The sequence below is a fragment of the Tachysurus fulvidraco genome, chromosome 14 (genome assembly GCF_022655615.1).
Source record: "Tachysurus fulvidraco isolate hzauxx_2018 chromosome 14, HZAU_PFXX_2.0, whole genome shotgun sequence".
NCBI lineage: Eukaryota > Metazoa > Chordata > Actinopteri > Siluriformes > Bagridae > Tachysurus > Tachysurus fulvidraco.
This window is the reverse complement of record NC_062531.1, coordinates 18,902,785-18,916,233: the sequence shown is the minus strand read 5'-3', so window position 1 is coordinate 18,916,233 and position 13,449 is coordinate 18,902,785. Positions and strand designations below refer to the sequence as shown.

At 38.7% G+C, this 13,449-nt stretch overlaps 1 protein-coding gene across 36 annotated transcripts in view; it reads left to right on the top strand.

Annotated features, from left to right (window-relative positions):
* cacna1db (calcium channel, voltage-dependent, L type, alpha 1D subunit, b) overlaps positions 1-13,449 on the top strand; it is a 116,954-nt gene that overhangs the window by 1,384 nt on the left and 102,121 nt on the right. For 15 of the 36 annotated variants that reach the window (XM_047800077.1, XM_047800078.1, XM_047800081.1 and 12 more), the window contains exon 1: positions 2,302-2,805. The exons of 1 other annotated variant lie outside the window; for it this stretch is intronic. In XM_047800077.1, coding sequence (XP_047656033.1) covers positions 2,772-2,805 — 34 coding nt within the window. In that variant the 5' untranslated portion in view covers positions 2,302-2,771. Of the gene's footprint in view, positions 1-2,295; positions 2,806-4,157; positions 4,501-13,449 lie in introns of those variants that run through there. 20 more of the 36 variants (XM_047800056.1, XM_047800055.1, XM_047800072.1 and 17 more) reach the window with 8 other exon arrangements.

The following is a 13,449-nucleotide window of genomic DNA, read 5'->3' as shown; positions in this document are numbered from 1 at the left end:
AAATTCCCTACATAATTTTTCAGTTTATTGCTGAGGTTCAACATAATCATCACATGTCCATTACACACCAGTGGTGTTTATATGACTCCCCCTTAACAGCCCCAAAGATTCAGTCTAGTGTCTAAAGGGAAAAAATGTTTTCCACGTGGTGCACTACAGAGAATAGAATAAAACAGATGATTACTCTAACACCTATTTATTAACGGAAGTCTAAGAACAATGTGTGTAAAACATGTTTATTTAGATTTCTGTGTTGTCATAGTAATGTGTGAATTAAGCTGTAATTGCTTTAGTGAGATGTCTTCCTCACAACTCACTCTCACAATTTACATAAGGATTTAAACATGGAATGCAACGTCGGCCCTTAAATGCTTGTTATAGTTATATATAGTTGTAGTTGTTAAACTTTTAAAATACATTTTAGTTCTTCCCTAGTCGACTTGGTGGGAATAAGATATACCTTTATTTGTCCCACAATGGGGAAATTTCTCTGTTACAGCAGCAAAGAGAAAGAAATGCAAATATATAAAAGAATAGAGACATAATATAATATATAGTATATACACAACACAATGTATAAATACAAATAAAAAAAGAGACCATGAGTAAGTAGTTACACTAACAGACATATTGCACACAGGTAAAATTGCAGGTTTTTCTAAATTTACACACCCATGGTTACAATATATATATATAAGCATAAATTACTCTATACATTTCTATACATCTATTATTTTGTTGGGTAAAGAACTGGGCATGTTTAGGCCTCCAAAGATTTCTCCAAAAAACCCTCCCTTGACGTAATAAACGCTTTATTTAAGAGATTTTCCAACTGGGTAATTGTGTTGAGGGACAGAATTTTCAATCCATATTTCAAAATAAAACTCTTTATAATGAATGTAAATTCAATTAAAAATAAAACCTTTTTTTTTCACAAACCGGGTTTTACGTAGCCAATTACTCCATATGTGAATAAGCTACACCTGATGTAAGCATTATATGTAATATAATATAATGTATATAACATATACTTTATAAATTTACAGCCGAGTCAAAAAGGTTAAAAAGAGCCGTTTTGTATTTTTAAAATAACAACAACCAAGGAAACTAGTCCTTATAGCCGATGTTGGAGCTCTATTTCTGCTGTAAGCTCCAAGGTTCAAGTTTTTTTTTGTTGTTTTTTTTTTTTTTTCTTTCATTTAAGATATTGGGAGAATTTTATTTATAATTATTAATATATTTTTAAAGTTATGGTGAACCTGTTGTACTTTTTGTCTAGAATTTAAATATTTATATAAATTAGAATATAAACACTTCCTGAATTTCCTCCGGGATTAATAAAGTATCTATCTATCTATCTATCTATCTATCTATCTATCTATCTATCTATCTATCTATCTATCTATCTATCTATCTATCTATCTATATAGGATAATTAGTACATGGATGGATGGATGTTTGAATGGGTATTAAACCTCTGTTTCTGATAGTTGTTTTTTTTAAAAATTCATTTTATTAGTTTTATACAGAGGAAAATGTACATTGTTGTACATCACATCACACATCTTGTTGAAGGACATTTGCTCTGAAAAATCAGTCCGACCCTCTTTTTTTGGGGGGCTACAAGTGACTAATGAACAAGTGACCATTGAGCTGCAGAGAGAAAGTTTGTTGCAATAAAGATGATAAAGATGATGTTTATATCTTGAGACACTATGGTGAAGTATTAATAGGCTAAGGCATGAACTCACCACAAGATGTCAGTGCAAAACAGACAAAACATGGAGAACAGTCTGATTGCAGCACAGACAGTAGCTTGTAATAGGCTGCAACTTAACCCTAATGTCTCCAGTAACTTTTCTTTGGTTTGTGAAACAAAATGACCAAATCTGAAAGGAAGAGCCATTGGGATATGCTTAGAAAACTGAAAACTAGGTGGAAAGTTCATATACTTATGTTATGTAACTATTGTATTAATGTAGAGCAGATCTAGATCCAGATCTCTCTCTCTCTCTCTCTCTCTCTCTCTCTCTCTCTCTCTCTCTCTCTCTCTCTGGTTCTCTCTCTCTCTCTCTCTCTGGTTCTCTCTGCCTTATGGATGAAATGTCAAAACAGCCAAAAATAACTCCCGATGGAAAAAACAACAACAATCAACTCTCACAAAGTGAATAAGACGAGGAAGTAACATGGGGGTATTTTCTTAAAACTAATGTTTAATTTGTACGATTTTTTTTAATCCACTGTCTCTTTAATGACCCTACTTACCCTCCTACTTGGACGCCTGTGTCTACTTACAGTTCAAGACCCTCCCATTCGGAGATCTGCAGGCTGCAGAGATGCATCGGCTGCTTGGCAGGGCAATTACGAGACAGATTTTTGTACGCTAAGCCACTGATAATATTGCACACGGTCCTAAATTATTCACGCGTGTACACTTCTGTCGTATAGCCTGTTAACAATCATTTTTATGATATGAGATTAACATGAGATAATCAAACAATAACCGTGATGAACAGCGTAGCAGTGGGATTATTTCTAAAGGAGAAGCCTCTTTTTTAACAGTGAGGGCTGAAATAGGTCACTGCCACCCCGTGGGAACATTAGAGGGATTAATATTGGCGGATTATCACTGTGTTAACTGTCAGCCTGCCTGTTGGAGCAGGTGATTCATGCATGTAGGCTAAAATTTCCACATGGGCTTTTCCTCCAGCTTGCTTTACGGAATGTGGCAAACTAATGTCGTCCTTTGGTTACATATGAGCACCAGGTGAATGGCGTTTATATCTTGGAGACCAGGGCGCAGAGGTAAGACCGCTTGTCAACTTGTTTAACATTAACACTCTGTCTGGCTACTAAGTTGGGGCAGTTAGGAATATTCTTCTAAATTTAACAGTAAATCTTTACCTTTCCAGAGAATACAGAATAATACATATTAACAAGAAATACATATTTTGCTAAAAAGAGTCTAAAAAAACACTTTTATAATGTAAGTAAAAATAATAAATGCTCTTGGCTTTTGGAAAGACTTGCTTAGTAAAATAGGACTTCTCTCATGCTGTGATTTACACACTATATATCACCGTGGGTGCATTTTTCTAAAATATGATTTCAACCTCAACATGAAATGTATCTTAGGTGAACTCTTTTTCTATTTAAGGTTGGTTTGAACCCAGTAAGAATTTAATATATTGTGATTTGACTCATATTTCTTTTTATTTTAAGTGTATAAAATAGTAAAGATTTTTGTATCCTACATTTAGTAAGAGCGTAATTATTAACCCACCTGTTGTTCATAACCGCAACAGACCATTTATCACTGAACTCATGTAGTCTTCATTCATTGCTGGACAAAACCCTGTCCTGTCAACAGTCCGTGTCAGAGAGGTTATCAGACCTACTTCAACTAGGTCTAAACTCAGGCAACTTCTATTTTAGTAGTAGGTGCTGTTTCGTGTCTAGGCTTTAGTTTGCAAATCTGACTAAAGTCTACCGGTTGCTTATTTTTATGAACTTCATGAAAAGCTGTGCATTCACTCAAGGCTCTTTTAACATAACGGTTAGAATCGAATTATTATTATTATTATTATTATTATTTTTATTTATTTATTTATTTATTTATTTATTTATTTATTTATTTATTTATTTATTTATTTTACAATAAATATTGTGTTGATTTAGATTTAGGGAGCTAGTGATCAAGCTAGAGGTGGCTGTAACAAGGAAAAACTCCCCGAGAGGAAATGAGGAAAGCTTGAAAGCAAACCAGACACTGTAAATACAAATCATTTTATCTTATCTACATCCGAATAACCAAGAGATCCAGGCGTTTACATCGGTGGAAACCCCCCCCCCCCCCAATAACGGATTCTTTTGTACATACATCACATCTTTCCATCAGAACGAAACATGGTTTAGATCGATCGCATGAAACTGATCGATCTGCCAATCTGATTCCTGACTGATCATTTGGTTGCATGTGAACGGATTGTAAAGGATGTAGAGTTTTATAGTCTAGGGTAGTCTCAATGTAGGAATAGTGGCCTTATTAGAAATGCATTTTTAAAAAAAAAAATTATTAGACTTAATGTAGAAGATGAAGTCAGAATCCTGGTCAGCTGTAATGAACTTCACACATCCATTAAGAAACTGTTGCTCCTGTCTAAACACACCGCGGGTGATGGTGTAGGTGCACGAGGACTACTTTAAAGTCCACACCAATGCCTTTTCAGACCAGTTTGTGACTCAGTGGAACCGGATATAAGCTCGTGCATCACGTTGGGATCAGAGTAAAGCCGCGGTGTGAGGAGGACAAGCACCCGGATGTTGCCGCAAGCGCTCCATGGCGCTCAGGGAACTGCGCGAGGAGGCACTTTTCTTTAAAAACGCCTGGATTAACAGTGATTTAACGCGCGTCTACTGGCTCCTGCGGTGAAGCCGGTTCATCAAACGGACTTTTCAATGCGGAGGAAGGCATGGACGAGCCAGAGGAACCGACTGAAGGTAAAAGGGAACCGGTGCGCGAATCTTTTTGGGCAGTTAAAACACTCACTGCTTGTCAGGGATTGACGCGCGAGCGCACGCGCGCTTTATGAATCCGACTCTTCTTCCGTTATTTAAACTCGTTTATTTTAGAGAAAACGTCACGCCACAAGTATCAGGCGAATATCAGCCTGCAGTCCAGTCTAAAGCGCTTTCCGAATCGGCTAAACAGGGGATATTTTGGTGGAAATCAAAGCGGCTCGAAACGCATCGTAGGATCAGGGATGTGTCGATTCAGCATGTGTCGATTCAGCATGTGTCGATTTTTATCAGCTGTAACATGAAATTCTGCAGAGATATCGGTGTCTCTGAGGAAGATTTGGGGAAGAGTCTAATAATATAAGGCCCAGGCTATGCTATCTGCACTACATTCCCATTTTTATGAATTTACTAGACGGATATTTTATTATTATTGCAATATGGCAAATAATTCTTATCCTACTTTGTGAATGTGCATGAAGATTTTTGTGATGTAGATGATGTACATCACCGTGTAATTAAGCCAGTGTAATAGTGGTGTTAGATTTAGAAATTGAATAGATACTCTTATTTAACGTCTATAGGAAAATCGATCTTGGGGAAACTAAATTCCTATCCAAGGAAAATAAACCTGACGATAAACATTCAACATTCAAAAAAGCATTTAGTGCTGTAATTCATCACAATATCAGCGCTGTAACCGTATTGTTCGGTCTAAAGTTGAACACTATTGGAAAATGGACAGTGATTGCGAGTCAAATTCGATGGAGAGATTGTAAGTGTCTCATTTAGAAGTTCTGTCATACAATCAGAGAAAGTGATTGTATGTTCAATTTGTTCAGGTCTGTTTCAGGGTTCCACAGAAACCATTTCTCTATATAGACAAAAAAAACAACAACCCGGAACAACATTCTAGATTTAGGGTCCTGGTGGAACGGTGGCGTATCATCTTGCATTTGCTTTGCTCTTCCTAGACTGGGCGTTAAATTTCTGCCTTTGCTGTGTGTGTGTGGAGTTCCCATGTTCCCACCATGCATTGGGAGTTTCCTCCGGGTTCTGCGGTTTTCCTCCCCGGGTCCAAAGCCTTGCGTTATTAGCATCTCTAAATTGTCTGCAGTATGTGAAAGCGAGCTACGATGGATTGGCTCTCTGCTCATGGTGTCATCCACCTCATGCCCTGAGTCCCCTGGGAGAGACTCCACATTTCATGCGATCCTCTGTAGGAAAAGCGGTACAGGAAATGGATGGATGGATGGAATGGATTTAGGTTCTGGACTTGAGGTAAAGATGGTTGTGTGAGTATCATGCAGCAGATTCAGTGCTACTACATATTACATTGTGAAAGAATTTACTTTCAAAAAAGCTCAAAAAAGAAGCTGACGTTCACTTTGATTCACTTTTACACATTTTAATGATCTAGATGAATGAGACATCATAGGCCAATTATGTTCTCACGCCTTTCTGCTTCTGAAATCTATCGTAAAGGCAATTTACACCAGATGCCACATGCAGCAGTTATGCTTTTATTTTAACAAGCGTTTCGGTCCACACCAGCTGCATCAGAGGCCGCCCTTCATTTACTCTTCATCTGTAGTAATTTTCAGGCGCTCAAGTCAAAATCTTCAAAGTAGTCACATTTGTGCAACCTGTAGTAAAACACAGATTAAAAACAGAGTAATTGGTTGTTTGTTCAGTGTCTCATGCCACTTTTTAATTTTTTTTTATTGAGCTTTGTTGTAATCACAGCTGCCTAACTTTGCCTTTCCTCATACGTCATGTTTCGTTGTCGACATGTTCGTTTCCTTAACACAAATAAAGCTTGCTGTCGAGCCGGAAGCAGACGTACAATGTTCGTGGGGTGAATCGAATGCTTGCAAGGCCACACATCTGCCAGTTTCATTACATTATAACTAACTAATATGTACCGATATTTGACTATATTATCACAGTATTGTATTGAAAGCCACCATGCCTTCAAAAAATATTGGCACCCTATAGAGAAATAAGCAGAAATGTGTATATATGAAATGATTATCACCATGTTTACTCTGACTGCAGGAACAAAACATGTTTATGTTGAACATGAGATGTCATTTGTAGCACTAGCAATGCTTGGTAATGTTCGGGTGCCTCATTTTGGAAAGAGGATCTCATGCAGGACTTACTCACAACCTTAGTTGTTATAAGACAGTAGTCCATTTTAAAACTCAGCCACAAAACCTTTACAATTTGTAAGAAATAAAAATGCGTAGTGTAAAAATAAGACGATGATGTTGAAGATCTTAATAAAGAACAAGAAGTTTATTCCAGCATAGCAGTGACAAAATACATGGCGTACTTTGGGTTTGTCGGAGTCGGTCAGAACCCAGAGCAAATCCTGCTAACGCATTCTATACTGTTTTCCTCTTTGTAGATGAGGTTTTTAAATGAGATTCTGCTTTGAAAGTGTATTAAGCGTAAGATCTGCGTGTCTCCCAAATGGCTGGGTCAAATGAATCATGGTCACGTATACCTTGTCTTGTTATTGTTACAATTGTTATCAGTCAAATAGTCCCTTTAAATGGTAATCGTGGTCACCGCGGTCACGCAGACCTTGGCTTGGTTTTGTTACAGTTATTAACCAAATGGTCACTTTAAATGGTAATCCCGGTCACGTGAACCCTTTGTTCATGGTGATCCTTTATGTCCTGCTGCCGTTCCCATATTTATAAATGAATCAAGTTTATACGTTTAGAGTCCTAAACGTATTACCTTATGATACTTGAACCTTTTTAAGAATGAGCTCTTTTAGATGTCTACCTTGGAGTGGAATTTGGGTGCAATTTCTGTAATTTCTTTCAGTCCCCCTTTGATGCTTTTGGCCCTGAAGAATCACATCACTCCCTTAATACAGATCACACCTCCCATTTTTGGGCAGGTACCCAGTGTCGGCGAAGCCCTGCCTTAGGTTGTTCCCCTTCGGCCCTCAGAGAATCTTACCTGTCATCGGAACTTCACCTCACTCACACTGGTTTTAGCTCCATTCCATAAGGCAAACTTATCACAGGTTTTCTTCTTAAAATTTGGTTCTATGTAAAATATTACTTGGGTTTGGAGCAGAGAAATTCAGAAACCATCACAGCCAATGGGAACGTCCCACACTGATCATTGAATTATCTGCAATTTGCCGTTTCAGTATAGTACACATACAACATAATATAATGCATTGACAAAGAATGAGAAAGATGCATACACAAACAGCAGTTTTGAAAGTTACATCCCAAATCAGATCAGAATAGGCAATAACCATGGGCGTAAATTTCATTTAACAGTAGGGGGGACAATAAATATAAAATTTCTCATGAGCAATTTTTGAAGGGGGGACACAAATAATAGTCTAATTGTACTTATAAAGATTATTATTGTAGCATGGAGACGCGTCATTGTGGGTATTTTCAAAGTTTTTATTCAAAGAAAGAAAAACTGTCATAAAAATAATCACAACAATAAAAACAAGGAATTAAAAAAGGTTTAAAATTTGATTTAAAATTAATTAAGACACTTAATAACCATAGAAATTGATTATACAAAAAAATACAGTGAGGTCAGTTCGGACGTAGCACAGTGCTCATTTAGTAAATATGCTAAACAGCTAAACAATATGCTAATTGTGGCCATTAATGTTAAGTTAACATTATGTCAAGTTGTCCCAAATAAAACAATGCATGGGAAACGGCTTTGGCGTGTTAGTTGCAGTGCACTATGCAACAAGCAAGTAAACAAGCTAACGTGAACTAGATAAGTCATATTTTAATCGCTTATATAGCTGATTCATGGAAAATTACATCCGTAATCAGCATTTTTGCCGCAACTAAATTATGAATGAGTCTGCATCAACTACATTAAAGAGAATCACTTTATTTAAAGTGAATAAAATCCCCTACTTAATGGAGTTGAACATTAACTGAGCCGCAGCCACACACCTGACTTGTGTGTGCAGAGTAGGTGAGATGACCTGGGAAAGCAGGCAGTGGGTCAAACCACTGTGAGGAAGGGGAGGGGGGACTCAACTGTTTCTAAATGCACTTTTGCGTTAGATTTTTTTTTCTACTTACACAATTACTCATATATTTATACATATATTTATAATTATACATATATTTTTCACAATAGAGAGTGCGATATTTTTAAAATAATTTTTATTTGGGGGGGACAACCCTCTGATTCAGTGACAATGTTTGTTTGGTGATATTCACATATGGGAAGTAATACTTGTCCTATTGACAAGCTGTATCTGGTGTTCTACAAAATGAGGTATCGTTAATCTGACAAAGTGTCTGGTTATCATTAACATAGACAGAAAAGTGATCGAGAGTTGTGTTGACACACGTCTTCCTGTTTGAAACTATTACTCTTGTAAAATTATTGTGGACATGCGTTAGATTGATTTCACAAGCCTCATAATTAGTTTGGGGTGCCCCACATAATGGTTGTTTTTCCAAGGCATCACACACAAATAAAACCAAATGGAGTTTTGTCACAACACTCTGTGTTCAATCCTCGCCATTCTCCTTATGGTTGCTGTGCGATAAATCTGGGTAGATTCCTTCTCTCCTTTAACACATTTTCCTGTAATATTCCCAGATTGTCCACACTCAGGATCCTTTCAAACATTTGCTCTTTTGAAAAACTGGTACAGAAATAGTCAAAAGCATAGCATACATTTGTCTCATAAAACAACCAAATCTCTCAAAACTATTACCGGCCGAGCAGGCCCAAGAAGTGTCCTTAGGTTTATTGATCACAGTCTCATTCCACCACCTCAAGATCTGAATGGGTGGAACTCGGTTGGTGGATTTTGATGGCTCACCACCACGGCGAGTGAATGGCAAGTGTATACCTTCCATTAAAGGACTATAATCCAAAGGGCTATAAAATCCAGCAGGAATAGGATGAGAAGAAATCCTGACAAAGCCATTTGGATGATGTAACTGTATGGGATAGGCAATTTGCATTTACCCAATTTATCCATAAAAGTCTTTAAATTGTGTGAGGTAGAGTTAAAACAGTCTTTGAGTCCAAACCACTTCATAAAGACCTCCTCAGTAGGCGGGACCTTTCCGGCCAATACTTCATTCAGTATTTGGGTGATTTCCTGATGCTTAATGGAGGCAAACTGTGAGCAGTATAACTGTCTCTGCATAGTATCGAATGCCTTTTTTGTATGTTGAGCTATGATGGAGAGTGCGGATGCAATAGCGTGTACATCCTGGACAGTTTCCTTTTCTTCGCATAGTCCCTCTTGCAGGTAGGCATCTGTTTGCAGAACCTGCTGTCCGATGAGAGCTTTTAGTTTGAGTTAATTTTGTCTAAGCTCCTGAGCACTTATCCAATTGGATATACCCAAACCCGTTCTAGTGGATCCAAGCATACTGTCAACAAATCCTAACAGCTTCCATCTACAAGAGCTACCCTGCATGTGTTCTTTTGGATGTTCTTCCAGCATCTGCTCTGTGGATGAGCTGGTAGCTACACCGCCGTGGTATCTCAGGAAGGCCGTTGTCAGAAGATCTTTGTACATTTCGGTTACACTCTCTCGCCGGCATCTCTCTTCCAAATCTGGAGACCACGTAGTTAGATTGGCTAGTACTGGAACGTGGATCCATTGGAGGTTGTTGATCAGCACCCCTGGATATGGTCTCGTCATCATGCCAGAAGGAGGAGCTGGTTGCTGGTCGGGACACTTTTGCATCATTATAATCATCGGAAGGACCACAGCTTAGACCCATCGCTACATCTTTCCTTTTGGTCAGGAAATTCTGAAAAACAAAGCACACACAAAAAAAACATGCAAAGGCACACACACAAACAATGCACACAAACAAAAACTTGCACAGGCACACACAGAAACACCCCCCCCCCCCTTCCCCCACAGTATAGGACACATTTTCTTAACTTGGTCCTAATAAGATATTCAGCTTTAACTTTGTCTTAGCAATGGCTCTGTATGAGTGCCATCTGCACCTTTGTATGGTTTCAGTTGATCAATGTGGAACCATTTCTTCACTGGTTGTCTGTTTTTAGCTTTATGACAGACTTTGTAGCCTGCCCAATTAAAATCCAAGGACCCTCATGATGATAATTCTTTACCATGACTACATCACCAAGCTCAAATTTATGATTGTGTACATCCTGATCATAATACATCTTGTTGTATCTTTGACTGAGTCCAATCTGCTGTGCAGCTTGGTTGCACATAGCAGGTAAAGAGCAACACATATTCTTCAAAAATGTTTCGGATGTCCACCCTTCAATCATCAGGTTGGGGATTTCATCGAAAAGATGTTCAGGCAGCCTCATTTTCCTTCCTGTCATCAACTCATGGGGACTATATCCTGTGCTTTTGTGGATGACTCCCCTTACTGACATTAATATACTTGGAAGGTTTTGAGCCCAATTCTCCAACACCATTTTCCTCAGGGCTGTCAGGCAGGGTTTGATCTCTCTACTCCTCCTGAGGATTGTGGGTGGTGTGCTATATTGCTATATGAAGACGATGCTTTATTCCAAGCAGTTTCGCAAAATCCGTGTGAATTTTCCCAGTGAAATGGTTACTTCTATCACTTTCCAAACTCAGAGGGAGGCCAAATCTACAGTAAATTTGATCCCACAGTACTCGTGCAGTGTTGGATCTGTGTCAGACTTGATAGGAAATGCCTCAATCCATTTGCTAAATGTGTCAATAACCACTAGAATATACCTATACCTATATCCACCTTTTGCTGCAGGTAGAGGACCAATATAATCAATCTGAAGATTTGTCCATGGGCCTTCAGCAAACTCTTTTTAACCGATGATGGGTTAATTTGAGCACATGTTAAACAATTTGCACAGTAATCTTTCACATCCTTATCCATTCCTGGCCACCAGAACATATTTCCGTTCACTTTTGTTACACCTAAGTGTCCCCCCTGATTGTGGATATGATACAAAATATCAGTCTGCTATCCTGTAGATGGAACCCACACTGGAGTGTCCTTTCCTTTATACAACAGTATATCATGTACCAGCAAATGTGTATCATACTGGGAAAATGGACCAACAACAATCTTTTGTTCATTTTTCTTAATTCTGATTGCTTCTGTTATTAATGGGTCACTGTGTTGAGCTCTTTTCAGATCAACTGGTTCTCTAATGTTAATGGCTGCAATTACTTCTTGCTCCGTGATTTCTGAAAATGTCGTTCCTTCCACAGCAGCCTTCTTTGCTAGCCCATCAACCGTCAAATTTCCACCATGCTTGTCTGTCCCTTTCTTTTGGTGGGCTTTGACGTTCAACGATGCAATCTTTTGGGTACTATTCTTCGCAGCTGACCACAAAGCTTGAATTGGGCCACAATGTACCAAAGGTTGACCATCCGCACTAGTAAAACCACTTTTCTGCCAAATTGGAAAATACTCTGTGAGGGAATTCACAACAAATGCCGAATCTGTATAGATATTCAAGTCTGAATCAGGGATGACCTTTAACGTCTGTAGTACCGCTGTTACTTCTGCTTTTTGTACCGAAAACTGAGCCTGACATTTATACAGGAAATCTCTTCTATCAGAATGAATGGCAAAGCCAGTATGGTATTGTCCATCTCGCCAGTATCTAGAACCATCAACATAAACATACACAGCTCCTTCAATAGCCTTTACATCAAAAACACTCCCAGGAGACCGAGTGTGTTCATTTTCACAAGTGTGTGGCGTTCCTTCATACAAGAGTGTTCGGGGTAGCATTGAGTTGGGTTTGTACACAGATCCTAAATCTAATGTCCAGCTGCCTAGTCTGGCACTAGACACTCTCCAAACTTGTATTGACACTCTGGGTGTAATGGGATAGACCAGAACCCATTAGACACCTCAAGAGATGAGTAATAACTAGCCTCTGTTAAGAGAGATGCTAACACATCCGGTGTGGAGGCCACTACAGGTGCACAAGTCTTTGCCTATTTGAAATGACATTTTATCCGTCTGTGATGCTAGAGAAATCGTTCCATTAAAACCTTCTAGCGTCAGTGTGTTTTTTTTACCATTCTGTGAGGGATTATCTGAATGAAGAATTGTTAATGAAGCACCAGAATCCACCAACCGATCATTGCTTCGGCCTCCAACAGCAACGTTTACAATTGGTCTACCGTGTCTGTCTCTCAACAGGGGTGCTACATGTGTTATAGAGGCCTGGGAATCCTATGCTGAAGAAGATTTGGTTTGAGAGTTTTGTTTTTCCATATGAAAACGCAGTCTCTCATTCTCTTTGCTTAACCTGTTTGCTGTGGCTTGTAATTGATGCTGATCACCTTTGGGGCCTGTTTTCTTAAGGGAAAATTTGCATTCCCTTGAAATATATCCCTCCTTGCCACATGAATAACACACTGTGTGGTTATCAGGGTTGACAGGAGGTGGTCTTTCCTCCTGATCACCAGCAGTAGTTCTCATTTTTCCAAGACACCTTGTGGCCACTATTCTGGTAGGGCTTTCTAACACCTACCACTGATACAGCATGAGATTTCTTTGCATTGGTGTTGATATCAGATTATATTCAGATAAGTGGGTTACAAACTGTCACAGCAGAACAGGTAGGTGGATCACATTGTCCTGAGTGATGTCAGGATTGCCACTGAAAGTTTTGAATGCCTCCAATAATCGCTCTGAAAATGCTACTGGATGCTCTCCTTTCCTCATGCGCACATCAGATATCTTTTCCCAGTTAATGGACGTCACTCCTAGGACTTCAAGCAGTGCCTGTTTCCTCTCTAACTTATTGGCAGTTTTAGTTTTGACTTTCTGATTTAACGCTCCAGACAAAGTGTCAGGCAAACACACAATTAACAGCACACACACATCACCATCTGTGAATTTGTAAATGTCTGCATATTGCTCCAGAACTTTAAGAAAATCTAATTGA